Here is a 20,907-nt window from a genome sequence, read left to right as displayed (position 1 = left end):
GGTCAAAGCAACCGGAATGCAAAATGTTTCCGGTTAAAGATTTCAAACTAAAAGCCACAAGCAAAACAGGCAGCAAAATTACTCTTTTCTGTTGTTGATACAATAATTGTATTTTAGTCATACTATTTCCATGGTTGTCATTGTTATTTTACTTAATTAAATTGAAAATAAATCAAGGGTATTTTAGTATAATGCTCTTATAAAGTCCAAAATCGTATCCATCTTTGGGTTATCTCCTGTTCCGACTTGTCTCACTAAGGAAAATTCTGATAATATTGCCCTTGCCTCGCTCATAGCCCGCAGACGTACTCTATTACATTGGAAAAGCCCAAACGCTCCCCCTGCCTCTTTATGGATGAGTGATTTAATGTATTTTCTGTCTTTGGAAAAAGTTAAATGTTCCTTGACAGGCTCAGCAGTCAATTTTTATAAAAGATGGCAACCTCTCATCACATATGTGAGTCCCCTCACCTCTCTGGACCCCAACTGAGTTGATTTGATGCATCCCATTTTCATTTATTTATCAAGGTTTTTTAATGAGCACACTTGGCATCCTGTGTTTATTTATGTATTGCTTTTGTTAGTGTAATTGTTAATGTTTCTGTTTCTCTGTTCTCTTGCCTCCCTTTATATTATTATAATACTATGTATTTTATTGTATTGCATTTATTTCTCTTTTTGTTTTGTTTTGTCTTTTTTGTGGTTCTTCGTTCTAATGTACCGTTTAAACAACAACAATGTGGAAACAGCTGTGGAATAACTTATGTCTTGTATTGATGCTTATAAATGCTGATTTCCAATAAAAAATATTCTTAAAAAATATATAGCCTTCAAATAAAAATAGCTTTCTTTCTGCCTATGGAAATATTTCCGCAGTACACAGAGCAGTTTCTTTTTATGTGAACTCTACTACTACTCTACACTAACTATTAGGCTTTTTTTAAATTAATCTTTCTATAGATCATTACTAGGCTTTATACACACACACACACACACACACACACGCACATGCTCACATAATAAGTAATATATCTATTACAATTGGAAATAGTTTGAATAGTGGTAGCAACTGTAATTATCCATTTTTTCAATCAATCAGTTAATCAGACTTTATCTGTATAGCACTTTTCATACAAGAGAGATGCAACACAAAGTGCTTTACATAAAAACGGAGAAAGTAATAATAATAATAATAATAATAATAATAACAAAACGTAGAAACAAGCAAACACCATCCGCCCATCCCCAACCCTCCACCCCTGACCCTCCATCCACCCATCCCAAAAAACAAAGCACAAAAGACAAAGCACAAACTGAGGAAGCACCATCTCAACATGAAGCAATGAGGAAACACTGGAGGCAGGTTAGAAATGAATTAGATAAAATAAATAAAAAATAAAGTAAGGTAAGATAAAATAAAAAATAAAAGTAAATACCGGTAATGATAACAATAATAAATGTTTTAAAAAGCTAGATAAAAAAGCTAAAAACATTAAATAAATATTTAAGAATATATGGGGTGCACTTACTTTTACTTAGATTTTTCTGCTCATGCATCTTAGTGTTATAACATCTTCTCTAGAGAAGATGTTATAACAATAAGATGCATGAGTAGAAAAATCTCTAAAATGGTTCACGTAAAAGCTTAATTAAAAAGTAATTAAAGTTTATTTTATTACTTATAATACACTGCGGTTCCATTTAGTAGCATAACTTTATTTTGAAGGCCCAACACTCCATATCCTGTGATCTATAACAAGGTAACTTGACACTTCCTCCCCGTTTCTGCTCGGTGATCATCTGATCTGCCTGGCTGGACAGGGCATCTTTAACATGTGATCAGTCCAGTCCACTCTCACTTCAAGTGCTGCCCTGCTGAACACACACACAAAAATGATAGAGATAATGTAATTATGTATGTCACATCAAGGGTGATGAGCTTAAATGCCCGCCTCTCTGGGTAAATGCATGTATGCAATTCATATATCGCCCATTTCGTTGTCTTAGTACTTCTTACTCTGTTCAATGGCAATAAAGTTGAATCTCATCTCATCTCATTTTAAATGCAGCAATTAAAGTATTTACTAAAATGATATTTCTGTATGTTGGGTGAAAACAATTCTTACATCACATCATGTCTTGCATGCATCTGGAAGTCGTGATAGGCCTGTTACAATGTGTTTTTAAGGGTATGATTTATCATATTATCATAGATATACTTAACATTTGTATTAGCCCATATGATAATATTGGAGGGAAAAACACTGGGGAAAATCTGTAGGTTTATACACTATAGTTGTTTTGAGTCAAGGAGCTGCATGGATGCTTGGGTAAAGAGTGACATCCAGTGGCTGAGTGGTTTACTATAATGGTGTGTTATGGGACATGGGGAGCATCTAGAGGTACAGATCAGTAACTGCAATATTGTTCATGTTTTCCATTGGCTGCCTCAGGCCTTCTCATAAAATGTCAGATGTCACCCGTGTCACCCATGTCTGGAGGCTTCCTCGTGACCATAAACACTGGAAAAAATGTATTTATTTTGTTTTATATTTCTATTTTATCTTATCTTCTCCTATTATCTCATGAGACAATACAAAATGCCTATTTAGTGTATTACTCATATTCATTATTCATCAATATTCATTAAAAACTGTTGTTTGTGAGTTTGTTTGAGTGTATCAATTTCCATTCAATGACCCCCTGCATTCTAGACTCAACCCTGTCTTGTGGGGCTTCTGTCTTACCTTAAATAATTTGGGGGGATTTGTTCTCCCGTACCAACAGATTCAGTGAAAAGTCAATCATGACCTCCATTAAAGGAAGGCATGCACACTATACATGTACTGTATGTAGTACACTGTGTGTGCTACACATTTTTAATGAGTGCACGTAGGAGACTGAGAGTATGGTTGATTGATGGCAGACAGTGATTACTCAAATTACAAATCAAAGTAGTGCAACTTGTATATAAATATCTGTTTTCCAAAGGAAATCTTGTCCTTGTTCTTTTTCTAAAAACAGAATAGACTCTATTTAAGGTTGTTTTGTGTCACATTATATATTTTTTCAGTCTTTTTGAGATTATTTTTTATTTTATTCTCCCCTGTTGTAGTTATTTTGCATCTATTTGTAATAATATTGAGTGTCTTTGTAGTTGCTTTGTGTCTCTTTGTAGACACGTTTCTTTCGTTGGTGCTTTGTGGTCATTTTGTGTGTCCATTAAGTTGTTTTGCCCCTTTTCATAGTTGTTGTGGATCTCTTTGTGATCTCTGTGTCTTATGTTTCTCTGTAGTCATTTTGAGTCCCTTCCTGGTTAGGACATGTCTTTTTGATTGACAGTTTAAAGGTAAAGGCCAGGGGCGCTCTTAAACTTTGGGTCCTTGAGCCTGTTTCATAATTGATTGATGTTAACACTTGAAAATAATTACAGAATAACAATAAATCAACAGGATATTTGAAAGATAGGCTCATTGTATGGAAAAATTGACTCTGGACTTGAGCTAACATCATTGTGTCCCTCTGACTATCCAAAGGCATAATGAAGCAATTATTGACAAAATGCACCCATAAACACAGGATGTAAGATATCACTTTTACTGTGGGCTGTAGAGCCAGTCTGATTAACTCTGCTCATGTCAATTTCACCAACTCACCCAGAGGCATTCTGTGCAGCAATCCACCTGTCTCCTTCAAATATCCTGAATATATATAGTTATTGTTCCTTAATAATGCTATAATCTCACTGCCGCTAAAAGGCTGATAGCATGTAGATGGAAACCCCCTCATTTGTTTTCCTTAAATAAATGGTTGTTAGATTTCATAGATATAGCCATTATGGAACGTTGGGCAGCTAACTTTCACCTAGCCAAACCTGAAAACTTTTCATGTTGAGATGATGCCATCTCCACTCTAAAATCTTTATTGTAGCCATCTCCTTTTCTTACTTTGGGTCCTGTGGGTGGGTGGGGGTGGGGGGGTTGTGGCACTCCGAGTATATATTTTCTTTTTTATTTCTCCCCTTTATTTGTTTATTTATTTTTTAGTTTCTTTTAGCTCTGACTCCATTTAAGTGGTCCAGCCCCCTTTCAAGAGCCCTTTAGGCGTCGGGTTTTCAGGGCAGTATTAGTTGAGGCTTGTTAAAAAGCTCTGAACTGCTATGTGTTTATATGTGTGTTGACATGCGTGTTTGTATGTTCATCAGTATACTTCATGGAGACAAAGCCTGTGGACTGGGAGGGTTGTTGTCTGTCTATTTTCCATTTTTATTATTATTTTAATTTTTTTTCTTATTTTTTTTCCCTTTTTCTTATTTTTCAACACTCAATATTGTTGATATGTTTGGTTGGTAGTATTACCATTGTTATTTATTTATTTATTTTTTGTTTGTTATGCTACACTACTGTTTTATCTTGCTGTTGCTATTATTGCCCAATTGATGCTTGCCACACCTGCTTGTTTGTTCATTTTAAACTAAATGGAAAAACCAATAAAAAATTGATCACAAAAAAAATTATGCTATAATGGCAAGAGACATAAAGGAGGCTATTATTACATTAAAAACATTAGTGGTGGTGTTTGCAATAATAATGCCTTGTAAATGTATTGGATCTTAAATGTCTTTTGCTACACATTGGTAGGCTATGATATGATTATGTGACCTTCTGTGTGATATGGCCTGCCCTTCATCTGTGTTTCTGACAGCTCCTCTCTCCTCCTCCTCTGTTTGTTTCCCCCCTACACAGCCTCTTGTTTCCCACAATGCTCAGCGAACATCACCACCAAGATGGCCGACGCTATGGAGGAATATGAGAAAGAAGCTGGCTGCGTCCCTATTCTCCATCCCGAGGTATGCTCCATGGACTTCACGCCTTCGCACGGACACATGAACACAAACTAAACATATTAGGCCAGTGTGTGTGTGGGTGGCTGTGTGATTTTGCCGTGCTTTTTGGGAAACTCCGATGCCCCCTGCAAACCCACCGGTGGGGGGTGGCAGGCAGCTAACGATGCTAACGGTGCTAACGCTAGCCCCCTCCTCCTGCTGCAGAGCAAGGAAACGCTGGGCAGATGTTCCTCTTCATGTTAACCTTAAGCTAGTTGCTACTTTCCGTTTTACTGACGCCGTGCAGCTAGTAAACAAGATCGTAAGCTGCGTGTTTAAGTCTGTAATGGGAAAAGTAACGTTAATGCGTAATCCTTGCAGCCATACGACGTTAGCTGTGTAGCTAAACTGGGGGTGCTGGCTGGCAGAGCTGCGGTGGTGGAAATTGGGGTCAAGTGTATATGGGTTTATAAAGCTGTGGTGTCCAGACAGTGGGCATAGTACGTTAGCATGAACAGCCATACATGTAGAAATAATGCACTTTGTTCTTGAAAGTCATATTCGTGTGTTACTATGATTTTTAGTAACCCTTAGCTAGCTGACCAACATCAGATCCACTTGGTTGGATTGTCAGTAACGTTATCTGTCAATTGGACACTTAGCATTAGCATCCGGTCACATATCGTTGAAAATGTTACGTGATGTTAGCCTCATGAATCAAGGTAAACGGATGAGTTTAAATGAACAATAAAGGACAATGTATATGTATCTATAATAATAAAGAGATAGCACTGCAGCTAGAAAAAATATATATATTCAACATTGTTGGCTAATAACAAGAGCTAACCTGACAGGGATTTATTTGTGTAATATTCTTCTCTTTACCTTGCTAGTTTGAAGTTGTAACGCAATTAGAGTGCAATTTACCTATACATTTTAACTTTACAGCCTTTGTCATGCCTACCAAAGTCACATGAAACTTAAATTAGGGCATAGTTTATATTGGCTGTTCATAACAAACCAAAGGCCTCTTTTTTTATTTCACATCACATGCATTTATTGCTTTACCTGGCTACAGAGCAGACTAAATCTCACAGCAGAGCTATAGTTATTCACCTGAAGTCATGTTATTGCTTACGTCCATGCAGATTTATTCATTTTATCTGTCACGCACTGTTAAATTCCATGGATCTTGTGAGAAGTAGCTTTAGTTGGGTTTTGCATATTAGACGGTCTGGTTACCAGCTGATATCTTACTTGGAAGGTAATCCAATCACCAGGAAGAGCTGTGTTACAATAGATTGTCTCAGTGATAGTTTTTTTTTATGTGAGCAGTCCTGCTTTGCCTTTTGGTTTGCAGCCAGCATGGCAGGTGGGGCTAATTTACCTTCAGGCTGGGTTCAAATGCACATAGTGATAATCTGGTCTTGGTTATTGTTATGTAAGAGTGTTTTGAGCATCTCATAGCCACTTTGGCTGGTAGCCCCGAGTTCATCTGTGACCCCCATAATGGGGAATTGTGTCCGCACTGTATATAAATCAATTTTTGCACAAACGGTGAAGAGGCAGATAATGAAAGACAGTAGTTTATAATGGTATCCCCTATCTCTTTATCTGCAAGTCTGTTGATTATGACTAGACATGAGGCCTTGTATCCTTTTGAGAATCTAAGCACTTTTTCTTTCTTCGATGCAGCTGTGAAACTTAATACCACTTTACATCCTTTTACAACAGTTATATTACACCCTCAAAGGGTGATCTGAATCGGTCAACATATGTTGACCTGACATCCTCCCAGCCTGGGTTGAATGCAGGTCAGACTTTACTTTTGGTGAAGCAATGTCTCTGAATGATGATTTGGTTAAAGGAGCATTGTGTAGGAATAAGGGGTGTGTATTGGCCGAAATAGATTATATTTTTCATTAGTGTATTATCAGCTGAAACTAAGAATTGCAGTTTTCACTAGCTTAGGAGGAGCCCTTTATACCTACACAGCACTTTTTTTCTGAATATAATGCAGAAAAGGTATTTATTCCAGACCAACCATGCAGATTTGAGCCAGGCTTCACACCATGAAAATTACACTGTTTTGAAGACTATAAACACACATTTAAGTCAATCTACATGACAGCCTTTTCGAAGTGGATGAAATGCAAATCTAAAATGCCATTATTGATCAGTTTACACAAGGTAATTGGTGTGACATGTGTGCACACCTTGGCATCTATACATTTGCATTGAAACAGCATTGTTTACCCCTGTGTTATAGATTAAATGCTTCCTTTGTGGCTCAAGAACATTCAAATGTAGACTGACACAATTAGCTTGCTCTTAGTCCTTGCTGACTGTTAAAGATCTTTCCTCTTTGACACTTTCAGTTAAGGTTTACTAGAGGGAGGGCTCTCTTAATTAATGGAAATGTAATTACCATCTGTTCTTTGTTCCCCTGACACAATGAATGGTACTGATTCCTTCCTTTGCTTGTTTTTTTGGATGTCACAGCTTGAACTGACTGGAAAATCTGAGAGCCGACATGCCAGCATAGGCTACGTTCACACTCATCTGTTTTCATTTTAAAATGTATAACTTGCTATGTTTACACCTGGCAGCATTTATAACCCCCTAAAACTGAGACCTTTGAAAACATTGGTGATATCTTTTTAGTTTTGGGAACCACCTTAAATGGTCCAAACTCATGTGAAATTGCATATTTTTTAATTGGGAAAAAATTGAATTTTCCTGGGTTAGGACCCCCAACTTTAGATAATCTCCTTCCTGTTTATACTGGCAGTTACATGCCGAGTACATAAATATGTGATATGCATTTTCAGCTGCATCAATATGGAAGATGGTTATTTGTCATACGTGCCAAAACAGTTGTGTAGATAGAGATTGTTTTTGTTTTAAAAGAGAGTTTAAAACAGAAATGCATTTGTGTGGACATTACTTTAGTCAAGTAGTCTCGTCAGTCTGGATTCAGTGTTAGCGAGACACCCCTGATTCCAAAAAAGTTGGGACATTTCTTAAATGTAAATAAACAGAAGTTGGTCATTGCTAATCCTTTGTGGCATATATTCAACTGAAAACCTTACAAAGACAGTATATTTAATGTATCAACTAAATTTTTCTTTTCTAAATGCATTTCCTGAATTCTGCATTTTGTTTTTATGCACGTTTTACACAGCGTCCCAACTGATTGTAATCAGGGTGGGACAGATACAAAAACAAAACAGGAGAACAATGGTTAGTTATTGTTAGCTGAAGTTTAACACACAGTGTTTAGATGCAGTTGACCTCTGTTGTACAGGAGTGGCACTTATTTCTCCATTATCAATCATAACTTAAATTCTGTACCACATACACTAGTTAAGGCGTTTTGTTGATAGTTTATATACACAGCTGTGCTTGCACCTTGTCAAAAGTTTATTTTTCTCCAGCCTTGCAATTGGTAAACTGTCTGCCATGAATTTAGAGGTGCCACAGCCTGCAGCTTCTGTAAATGATTTCACAGGAGCATTCACAGAATGACCCTTGGGCAGCACATCTACCTGTCATATTGAAGGAATATGTCTGCCAGTGGTAGCTTCATCGTAAATTTTGTTTATTTTCCTTTATGGCTACACAGGCTTGGCTTAAAGGTGCTGCTTTTTTCAGCAGCTTGAAATCTGGGTCAGCGGGTAGACTGTGGTGAGAGCAGAGAGAGGTTGAATGTATTAGGCACCTGAATAGGAGCATCAGAAGTTTAGATGCACACACTGAAGAGACGTGCATCTTTTTTATTTTGTTTGAGCCAGTTCAGCATTTCCAATGCAAACATTTGCTCTCGCTCGAGGAATGTTAGGGATAAGTGTCCTCGACACCTGATCTCATTTGAAAATGCAAATGAGTCACATAAAGGTAGGGCACATGCTCAGCCACTTGATTTGATACTTCACTTGTAGTGCAAAAATTATGTTTCCTTTGAGCATTCCTATTATTTCTCCACATAAAAATAGTGTTTCCCCTCTGCTTCCTTCTCATACGTGGATGTAAACGGCCTTGAATATTGAATTAGTCCCTCGAAATGACTCATTTTAGATCAAATCTGATTATGAGCCTTAGCTACAGGCTGCAAGAGGAAGAACACAATAACAATCTAGTCTCAGCAAAACAGTAATTGTGAAAGCAGTTAAAAACCTAAGCTGTTTAAACGTAAAAACAATATGGAGAGGAGAGCATCTGGATGAGCCGGAGAAACCCTACATTTCTGTTACGCTTCACATCTATTTTTGTCTCGTTTAGTCAAGCGTAAACTGCACAGACAGCTGATTACATCACACAAATACCCGCTGTATGCGTGTTTTGAACTTATTAACAACATTTACATTGATCGAGGCTGCCAGTGTGTCTGTGAGCTTCCTGTCACTACAGGCACATTCCTCTCATTTGCTATGGTGGGCAGGGAAATAAAAATGAATGAATCAATGCAGAAAACACTGTTTGTTTCTTCCAATGGAGCCAACATGAATAATAGTTTGCTTCAGTAAACTTGTGCTGTCAGTCATCCTGGTGAGGGCAGGTTAGCCAGCCGCTTTCTACTGCTGCTAACAGACGGAAGATCTGGACTAGGGAACCCAGCGGCTGTTGTTATCATAAACAAGCTCCTTTTTGTTAAATAATACGTTTCCAGCAAACATTGCCAGTAGAATTAAATGGTCAGGCAAGGTAAGGTGTTAATAATAAAATAAACTATTGCAAGTTTTGTCTTTGAAGGGATAGTTTAGGATTTTGGACATTGAGTTGTATGACATACCTGTCAGTGGTGTAGTGGATGCAAAGCTATTAGCTTACTTTCCAATTTCTGGCTGGTTCTGATTGTAGAATTGATAGTTCCAGCAAGCTGACAGGATCAATAAAGTGCAAGATTTTACTCCACAAAACTATGTGTAAAAGTTCACCCATTCCAGCACAAAATAATGGTCCTTGTGCATATCAGAAAACAACTTCACTTGGCACTATTTTGTTTCTTGAAAAAGCCAGTAAATATAATGACAGCATGTAGTAATATTAATATATATATATATATATATTTTTGTTGAGAAATGGGTGACCTTTTAGCATTTAAGCTTTTGGGGTGTTATCTAATCATTCTAATTAGGGCTGGGCGATATGGACCAAAAGTAATATCCCGATATATTTAGGCTGAATGTCGATATACGATATATATCACAATATCATTTTGCGAAGTGAGAGCAAATGTTCAGTCAAAGCCAAATATGGCATGCCACAAGTAGTTTTATTGAAACCGTTTATTTAGTGAACATAAATACTGTATAACAACAGGAGTACCTATTTAAAAAAAATCAAAGCTCCATAAAGTGCACATTTCAAAAAAATATATCTTAAATAAAAATAGCCTATGAAATAAAATAGGCCAATCTTTCTCTGAAATGAATATATTTATATGAGAAAAGAATAATGAACATATGAATGAACTGACAAACCCGAGAATGGGTTGATTCAATTGAACTATATCAATATATGCAATATGGTCTAATATATATATATTTTTTATATCGAAATATCGCCCAGCCCTAGTTCTAATGATAATAATACTAATAATGGTTCAAAATGATGAAAGATTGCATAGTTTTAAATTAAAAATCTGTAACTGACTTTAATTTTTAATATTGACTCCCCCCAACAACTAAGCCATCTAAAAAAAAAAAAAAAAACAGGGAAAACCCTCCCTGTAAACCAGTGGACATGGATTTTTCAGAAATGGTGCTGTGTAACATTTTTAGCTCAAAGCATGTGACCTCCGTCCCCCCTAAGGAGTGGTTGCCATATGTCCCACTGACCAGCTCCATTAACAAAAGCCAAGCCTGCTGCCTCACTGACTAGATGAGGTTCCAACCTAAAATCAATGGTTAGTGTGAAATAGATATGTTTAATTGATAGGATCATCAGTGCTGCCAGCCTGTTTGTTGTACCCATCACCAGTTAGCAGGTATATAATTAAGAGGTGAAAAAATGCACATGCTGCAATTATCACTGCAGTCACAAATGCCATCCTCAGCTCTTTTAGAGCAGAAGGGAATGAACAGAGGGAGTGGGGCTGCAGTGTGACTGGTAAGAGGTCAAAGGTTATCTCCATGGAAGGCTGAGATGGAGAAAGTGACCTAACTGCTGTCTGAAGGTTTCGAGCCAGGCTTTTTGTGTGCCTGCCCCACAGACAGAAAAACAGTTTCCCCTCGATTGGATATCCAGATGAACGAGGAGATTTTTCCTGAGACAGGAAAAGAAGCTCAGTATAGTCACGATCACACTCGAGTTACTCTCACTTTTCACTGGCAGTTAAATGAGTCTGAATAGCACATGTGGTAGTCAAACCGGTTCATATGGATTTGTAAATTACCAAATTTGGCTGAGAAAAGCACAAACGCCTCCTGGCAGCTACATCACCTTATAAATACAGGAATAAAAATATGAGACATTCACCTTCATATCCCCTATATTCACATCCTCCCCCTCAGTCTAATTTACTCTCTCAAATAAAATCACTCTGTAGCTTCTGTTTTTAATATTTCTTCCCCGTAGTATCACAGCAACAGGACTTTTCTTCTTGCTGTTGATGATTTGTAAAGCTCATCCTGCGAGTCAGTAAATGCATTAACATAACGTTGACATTTGAAATTTTAATCAACATTTGAATGCTGTGCTGCTTTTTTCGGCATGTTTGGTCATTTCTGCACAGATAAAAAATAAGGCTACACTTGTATTACAAATACTATTTGTAGAACTGTATTCCAATGGTGACTGTTTGAACGCCTCAGTAGAAGCTTTGTAAATGTAAAGGGTACTTTGGTATAGCACCAACAGTTCTTGTGAAATCAGGAAGTTGAGACACCACATAGAAACCGGAACTGTTACTGTGGAGAATGTGTGACTGATTTTTTATCTACATCATCAGCATTATTATCTTAAAATAGACTACAATGTGTATGTCATGAATACCTTTAAGCAACCAAGAAATTCTATGTTCGGCACCACTATAAACCCCGATTGGAATTATCCTTTTGTCATATGCACACTTTCCTCACAATTTGACTGCAGTTGAATTGGGTTACTTAAATCGGATCATCATATAATGTACTTTTTGGGTCAGCCCTCATGCTTATATAAAATGGTTGATCTGTTACTCATTATTTAAGCTGAACAATAAATTGTACTTCAAAGGCTGTTATAAGGACTCACTCGGCAATAGCTGATTTATGTCAAATTATTAATTAAGAATAAAAAAAATGCTAATCTTTTTTAACATAAATCATCTAGGTGTCAGACTTGACTTACCAACAGTTTGAGCAGTCTGACTAACGACGCTGTTCTGTTTTCATTCAATATTATGCCATGTCATTATCAATTAAAATTACATATACCACTAATGCAAGGTCTCAATAAATGTGCTTAATGATTCTCTTTAACAGCAGTTATAAATGGCCGTTTGACTGGTCATGATCATAAAAGCACAGGTGTAACTAATGTCATGAATGATGGCTTCACTCTGGACAGACAGGCAAAAGGCTCTGCAGCCCTTGTTTCCGGGTGATGGAGGCTAATTGGTGTTTCCATGACGTTACTATGGGAGCTAATTGAATGTGAGTTGCAGTCACCACATCTGTGAGACAGATTAGATCTTCAGCAGAAACAGGACTTGACAAGCCTGTCTTTGTCTTTCTCCTGTAGCCTTTATTTCCCTCTTTTAATCCCGTGATCAATTATTAGAATGGATGTATCTTGGAGCGTGGCCATTGCCAGCGGCTCTATCCAGTCATTCAGTCAAGTCCGTCTATCTTGTACTATAATGTTGTTTTGCTCTCTGAATAAATCTCACTAAGTGAAGTCTTGATGGCCCTAGAAGCATCGAGCACTCCTGTTTCTTTATGGTTCCCAGGTTGATCCGATTCATAGATATTTTTCACAGACATTTGACTTGTCATGGCAGAAAAAGCACAGGTGGAACCAATTTCATTCAATAATGCTAAATCTGGAAGTCATGGAGTGCAATTATTACTGGTATTACATTTGTGTTGACAAGTCTGTGCAAATAGCCCTTTTGGGAGCTGTGAAAGTTTATTCAACTTAAAGCTCCCACTAGGGTTGGGACATTGTGTGCAGAATTCATAATAATAACAATGGCAGTCTACATTGTAGCTTTACAAATGTTGCTCCTTGCTTTGCAAGGCTACACTGGCACCCAAACACAACTGGTACAACATGTTTTTGCTGCTTGTCTTGATTACTATGGAGGGCAATACACCTCACACCTCACATAACATTTTTCGGGAGACACCGTATTATAGAATCTTTGTTATCCTACTGTGTTATTTTTAATTGTTGTCAACATGCTTTCCACTAGGACATGAAGCAGCCAGTCTGTGTGGAAAAATAGCTGGTTAGGGGGAGAATTTTTTTTCCATAAAAGCCCAAATTTGGTGCCTCTCACACATTCTAATGCCACTATTCCATCATATACACTGGTCTTAATGATTGCATATTTTAAGAAGTATGTTAAAGGAGAATAAGTGTTCTTGTTTGTTTTTTGTAAAGCGTCTTTGTGTATTTTGAAAAGCGCTATATAAAGCCGATGCATTATTATTATTATTATTGTATATTTTATTTAAGGCATCTTATTTTGACAGTCTTCTTGTAAAGTCTGTAGTCGATTCTCTTAACACACTGCTCTTATTTTGAAAGCTGCATGCATTTAGCGACAGGAAGTTATTCAAAACGGTTAGTCACAGTTTAGTGCGGCTACTGAACGGCATAATGCAGCAGTGTGTTTGGACCTCTGACCAACTTGGACAGGTTGATAGTATTTAGTTTACATGCAACACATGAGACTCTGGCGGCACAGATTAGAGTCTAGGTAATTAATGGGAAACCCTGAGTTGGTCTTGTTGGTCTCGATAATCCTGCCCTCAGCCCCTGAAGTAAGCTAAGAGTTTGTGCTGCTTTGGAATCAGTTTTCCTGGCTGAGTATCAGTTCTTTGGCTGTTGAAATGTGAAGAACTGGTTTAAGATTATGCACCTACCCTCAAATTACCTTTGTCGAAAAAGGGGTTTCTGTGCACCTAAAAAATTCAACGTGGCAGTGTTTTTCTGGCAAAAAATAGATTGCAAAAAGCATCGACAGCTAGAGAGCCATTTCCAATTGATTCAAACCACCGTCAGTTGTCAATTCAGTAAACTATCGGCCCAAGCCTAGCTCCGACACACCTACACACACAGGTGTTTCTCTCATGCTGCCTGGATTGACCTCTTCTCAGGACTTTGTGGTGTGAACAGATTATCTTGACTCTCCTGTATTGTTGCCTGTCTGCAGGCACTGTTTACATTGTTGTGCTATTATTACTTTAACTTTATAGCCTGTGGTGATATAATGTAATCTCACTATAGCTCAACTTGTCATGTGTACCTCTGTTGACTGTGCTGCTGTACAGCTACAGTATTGTATTTACCCAACATGGTGGATTGCAAGGTCAGGAAGAAATTGATTGGAATTATAGTTATTTGAGTTTGAAGATGTTTAAAAGAAAAAGGAAAAAAAAGGAAGAAAAAGAAATGTTTCAGTCCTTGCAGGACTTGAGTAGGACTTCATTTCCTATTTAATCATATTCCTGTCCTTTCTTTTCAGGAAATCAAACCCCAGAGTCATTACAACCACGGCTACAGTGAGAATGTCAGCCGTAAAAACCATGTGGATGACTACAGCACCTGGGACATTGTCAAAGCCACACAGTGAGTGGATAATATATGTGTGTTGTTGTCTCATAATCACATCTGGCTGAGCTTCGGTCTTTTTCCGACATGTGGTCAGATTTTGATGCAACCTCATGAAATGATGCATGATTCTGTTGTCGCGTTTGTTTTGTTTTGTAATTTTGTAATTCACACTGCCCCAGGAAGGTTGACATTAGGGCTGTCACTGAACAACCCCAGTTCCAAAAATAATTGGGATGCTGTAAAATGGAAATAGAAACGGAATGCATTAAATTCAGAATTCAGAGTGTGTATTTACAAAAACACGTTTGTTTATCAAATATTTTGTCATTGTATTCAATTGAATATATGTCAAAGAGGATTTGCTTTATTTACATTTTTCACAACACCCCAACATCTTGGAATCGCAGGGGGTAAAATACATGTATTTGAACTTTAATGACCTGATTGAGTCTATAAGCAAGACCGACTGTTGCTTAAAGGCAAGTAATTTAGTGCTTTTAAAAGTCTCTATCAGCTTGACCTATTGCTCTATTGATCAGAGAAATGAGCTAATTAATGGAGCGAGCAAAGCCGTATGGATGGAATAATCAACACACCGAAGCATCTGAAATGCAATATTTCACCTAAATACGACGCATAGTTCAGTTGTATGACACCACCTGGGGAAACATAAAGACTATAGTGAAGGGTAGACCGCCGTCCACACTAAGAACAAAAACTATAATTCTAGCTAAAACAATATGAGCATTCAACGTGTCAAGCACGTGCTGCCCGCTCCAGCTGTGTCGGAGCCCCACGTGTCCCACGTCTTCTGCATGATTGTGTTTCCTAAATACTCTCTTCTTCCGGTCTTTGCCGGCTTTTCACCTTAGGGCGTTCATAGTGATCCTGAGAAGGCGTGATATTCGTACCCTTTCATAATGCTGTCCAGCGTCCATGAACGTGGTGGGAGGAGACGAAAGTGACGTGCGACAGAGCAGTGGTGCACAGTAGCACAGTGCTAATAGGCTACACAGTTAGCTCTGTAACAGTACAGTGTGTATGTGCTGCAGCAGTACATGTCACTTAGCAACCCCGTTTGTTTACAACAAGCACCAGACACTCTGTGCACAGTTAGGGAGCCGGTTTGTTTACGATCAGCGACAGACGCTTTGAACAGTGATTTGATGACGTGATGTGTTAAACGTCACACAAGACATTGAATATCTCGCTTCACCCCGATGTCCCGCTCATAGTCGACTGCTTCCAACAGTCCCACCAAATTTCCGCCTCTGTGACGACCTCTGGAGGCGGAAAATTGGTGGGACAGATCCCGGCATCCCGCTTCGGGCCTGTCATAGCGGAGGAGAGACGTTACAGAGGCGTAAAAGTCCCGGCATGAAACAGTAATATGAAAGGGGCTACTGTATATCAGTCTCATGCATAATGCTGTATGGGCTATGTTCAAATCAATTTCAAAGAACTGCGTGTTAGTAAAAATTAACTTCTCGAAAACACAACTGCCTTTGTTGACAGTGTTTACCACTTGCTGACTAGCCTTCATCATTGCTGGAGGGAAACATGTTTACTCATCCATTTATGTGTTTTTGTGTTGACAAGATACCAAATTTATACAAATTTTAAATCCAGAACTCTCAACACCATGTTTTTTTAGCTGTGGTTTTCTGATTCAGCGTAAACCAAAGAATAGCTCAGAAATGTCTCCCTGATAAGTCAACAGAAGCTTTGTGTGGGGCGGAACAGATTTATGCTGTTTTGATTTGAGGTTAGAAATATCTGCTTGGAGACAGCCAGTGTCAAGTCACGCCACGGTGTGGGTGTCTCGTTTGGGTCTGTGTTTTTTTTTTTGTTTTTTTTGTTTTTTTTAAGTGTTCAAACCTGTGTTTTGACCCTGTTTATCTGTGCTTGCACGTATATTTGTGTGTGACTTTAATGCCTCTCCGCCCCTCTTCCTCAGGTACGGCATCTTCGAGCGGTGCAGGGAGTTGGTGGAGGCGGGCTTCGATGTTCGGCAGCCAGACAAAGAAAACGTAACACTCCTCCACTGGGCCGCCATCAACAACAGGATAGATTTGGTCAAGTAAGTTCCACCCTATTTTTGTGTGAAATAAGTGGAGGCAAAAACAAAAGAGGTTAGAGGTTGAGGTTGGATGCTTGTGAGTGTGAAAATATGCAGTTTAACCGGTCTGTTCCCATGTGTGTTTGATATGTGCTCAGCCAACTGCCATAAACACTTAAGATAAATAATACATAGACAAAAATAAAAATGGCTAATACTTTTCTCCATTTTTACCATTATATTCTTTGCGTGCACAGCTCTTCTGGTGTACTGTGTTGTTGTCTAATCACCCTATGACCTCGCATGATTCAGGTCACTCAGTGAAAAGAAGGGTTAATGCAAATTTATCAACGAACCAGCCCATGTTGCACATATTATATTCAGGAGTGAAAGACGACATGATGTTCTCCTCCTCTGTGAATACTGCTTGCGGTGACTGACCTCTCTAGCACCTCTTGTACTTTTGCTTAAAGATATAGAAGATCAGGAGTCAAGAGCCTATATTTAGCTCTTCAACAACACAATGTGAAAAGACTACTCAAATTTAAATATTTAATTCAAGAATATGTCAAATGGATTAAATGACTGACAAACTGACTTTTTGTGCATTATTATGAAGCTGTATAACAGTCAGTACGTTTACATGACACTTGAAAATACCGAATGATTGCCTTAATCCGACTAGAACTGGACAACTGAAGTGCATGTAAACGTGTTTGTCCGACTAATGTCGCAGTTCTCTAACTCCGATTAAGACACCCAGATAAAGCGATTGGAAAATATTTTTCTCCGGCATGTATGACAAGACAATGCATGTGCGCATGCTACTGCCCCCACCCCCTGCTCTGGCGTATGACCCTGGAACAAAAAAATCCAAGAAAGTCGGTCGCAGTAGCTGGTCAGTGGCGACGGCACAAAGTGTCGAACCGAAGACTGTTGTAGCCCTTCAACAGCATCTGCCGTTCTGGTTTGCCCCTCAAAATCACCGTCCATCTTGCTGTTCCAAAAATGCCGGTTTTCCGCCTTTCTCCACTTGTTTATTTTGACACAATAGGTCAACCAGAAAGGGCGACCCCAAGTGTTGAGGAGGAGGACACGTTCCTGTCAGTTATTGGATTTTCTCAGTTGCATGTAAACTGGGACAAAGACAGAAGTCCCATTAGACGCCAAAATTTGAACCATAGCTCGATTAAACTGCATGTAAACGCACTGACTGTTTGTTCCTGTGTAATTTCAGTACAGGGTGAACTATATTTGCTATTAGTTGACTGCAATCAAACAGTCGCAGTATGATAAATTAACTACACAGTCGCGTTGGAATATACTATTTTTACCTCTGTCCATGAAATGATTGTGACAATGTGATTTATTATTGACAGATAAAGTTTATATCTTCTCTTCCAAACATAACACAATGGAAATGAAATCACAATCAAAACAAAATTATTCTAACTTTATGGGCAACTGTGTACAATATAATAATAATAATAATTTGATTTGGACATTTTAATTAAATTGTACAAACCAGATGCATTGCTTCAGTGTTTAAGCAACATTCTAATTCTCAATGCTTGCCCACCTTTGTAAAGAAAGACGTACAATGCAAAGCAAGATGTACCATGATATTGCTTGATTAAAATCAGCCCCATTCAGAATAACAATACATACCTGAGCTATAGGGCAAAATAGCCAAGCAACCAAAAGAACAAACAAACAAATCAATCATAATCTAACCATGTAAAAGTTGTTGTTTTTCACCATATTTTGCCCCCCCCTGTTAAAGATATTACTGTTATTCTCTAGTGTAAGATTAGTGGGTAGAGAATTCAAGAGGAGCCTACTGCACAGCTGACTTATGTGTAGCACTAAAGATTATTATTATATTTAGTGTTTTTAATAATTTCACAAATAATCAACCAATTGCTCAGTGTATATTATGGCTGCACAATTTAGAAACGATTTGGATATTGCACTAGTCTAAAATGCATTAAAATTTCAGTTAATTGTGCAGCCCTAGTCTACAAAAATAGTGAATAATATCATTAAATTGCTTGTATCGTACATCTTACAGAATATTTCAAAGATATTCAATTAACTATGGCATAAAGCAGAGAATTCCAGAGTATGTTTGGTGTTTTTTCTTGAAAATGACTGAAATTATTGTGAAATTAGTTGCCAATTATATTCAGTTATTCATGTACTCCACTGTGTATGACAGCTGCAGTGCAACTTATTCTTTTGAAAATAAGTTTGGCCTTGTATTGCATACTGTGTAAAGTTTTTATGGGCAAGTCAGGTACTGGGATTCTTATCAGAAGAACAGCCAACAATCTATTTTCTTGAGGTTGATAGCAGCTTTGCAGCCTACACCTAGATCAGATGATCAACATGAGATCAGATTCATGGGTAAATCACCTCATGATTGTGTTTGTTTGTGCAGGTACTACATATCAAAGGGAGCCATAGTGGACCAGCTGGGAGGAGACCTCAACTCCACGCCTCTGCACTGGGCCACCAGGTAACACACACTCACCACAGATAACATAACTCCCATTTGGTGGACACCAAGCCTTTATTTATTTTATTTAAAGTATGACTCTTTTATTTCACTAAACATAACTAACAGATATGAGATTTAAAATGAGATAATCATGTATGGCAGTTGGGCCAGCTTCCTTTTTTGACTTGCCTAAGCCCCTCCTACAGACACACACATGCAAAATCTTTTTTTCTTATGCTAAACATAAAGCTACATTTTACCTGGAAGCACACATAGCTCAGTGAATTTCCCCTCCTACTCCAGGAACTGCTTCTGAATGACTGTAGATTCCAACACTGCTTGAGGCTGACTGATGCTCAGTTTGATGATTTGTTACTAGGAATGGATTTTTTCAGATGGACACCAACTACTGTCTGAGCTGCGGAGCACCCGTCCATGTGTCTCCATTAAGAAGCAGTTTTATGATTGGTGTGTCAAAATAAGTCAATTTATACTGTATCTAGCAAGTTGGACGTTGACTGAATTATTCCATTTATTTAATTGCAATTTATGGATCATAAGGATGCTGAAATAACTACAACATGCAGATTTGTAAAATTTAATAAGCTTGTTTTGTGAATGGAGATTTGGTTCAGGGCTTCGTCATGCAAGAGACTGATACGTGAATTGAATGACACGAAGTTGGTGTAATCGCACAGCTTGGCTCAAACTTGCGTCTTTGCATTGACTTTGTATATAATTCAGAGCTCTGCTCGGGTCCGATTTCATGACTCACCTCGCCCACCGCCACATATGGCCAATTAGTACCGCTACCCGCCACTACCTGTCTACACAAGATCCGCTTCCCAAACCTAACACCGCATCCCATAATAACTATATTGCATCATTTCATCAGCCATTGCAATTTTCAGGCCGTGCACGCCACCAGCTTCACAGCGCATGTGCCGTTTATTTCTGTCCAGCTCTCTTATTTCTGTCGTTGTTTGACTCCCATGATGCTTTGCAGTTGCCCTGTCTTTGTGATATTCAAGCTTGTTTCTTGTTATAATTTTGTTTTGCGATATAAATCCAAATCACCGTCGTTCTCGTGGTTATGTACGGTTTGTTTATATAAGTCACTTTGTGTTGAATGTGTGTACTATGACCGTAAATAGGGGTCATGTTAGTGACCCCCCCCTCCACACAAATGTACCTTGTTACCTAGTTTTACCAGGCATAAAAATAAACAAGAAATTGAAGAAAACAATGGTCTAATACATTTTCCATGAGTGTATATTTACTATGGGAGACCCACAATCCAACCCTCATGTTCGTTATTTTACCTAGAGCTGAACTCAGAAATAAAATTATGCCAAAATATCACCTGCTACCTGTGGGTACCTGACCCAGTGCAGGACTCTGATGTAATGTGCTTTGCACTTTCCTTGCCTTTGCTACTCTGACAATCCCCCTTTGTCAACACTATTAATTTACAATAAGATGCTCCATCTCAACGTGATTGTGTGCAGGGTTTCTATCCTCTTTGTAATGATCACTCAGTCATGCTGTAAGTGGTGAGAAAAGACAGGTCACATGAGACCCAACCCCCCCTCTCCTGAGCAGAACGGGGACCTGAAGCGCCCTGCTCCTGAATTATTGATGGGTTTGACAACAGGCATCCACACCATCGCTGGCACACAGACACTCAGGAGTCCTGTGTCAGCCCCCACCCCCCGACCCTGCCTCCACCTGCCAATGACCTTTAAAACCCCTCAGCCT

General features: G+C 38.4%; 1 protein-coding gene across 1 annotated transcript in view; it reads left to right on the top strand.

Annotated features, from left to right (window-relative positions):
* The first annotated feature begins 4,779 nt into the window (after nucleotides 1–4,779).
* zdhhc17 (zinc finger DHHC-type palmitoyltransferase 17) overlaps nucleotides 4,780–20,907 on the top strand; it is a 38,972-nt gene continuing 22,844 nt past the window's right edge. Inside the window, exons 1-4 of the mRNA XM_059325625.1 lie at nucleotides 4,780–4,849; nucleotides 14,502–14,605; nucleotides 16,548–16,670; nucleotides 19,090–19,167. Of these exons, the coding sequence (XP_059181608.1) occupies nucleotides 4,787–4,849; nucleotides 14,502–14,605; nucleotides 16,548–16,670; nucleotides 19,090–19,167 (368 nt within the window). The 5' untranslated portion in view covers nucleotides 4,780–4,786. The remainder of the gene's footprint in view (nucleotides 4,850–14,501; nucleotides 14,606–16,547; nucleotides 16,671–19,089; nucleotides 19,168–20,907) is intronic.

This window comes from Centropristis striata, chromosome 22 (genome assembly GCF_030273125.1).
Source record: "Centropristis striata isolate RG_2023a ecotype Rhode Island chromosome 22, C.striata_1.0, whole genome shotgun sequence".
In the NCBI taxonomy this organism is placed as follows: Eukaryota; Metazoa; Chordata; class Actinopteri; order Perciformes; family Serranidae; genus Centropristis; species Centropristis striata.
This window is presented reverse-complemented; position numbering and strand designations above follow the sequence as displayed.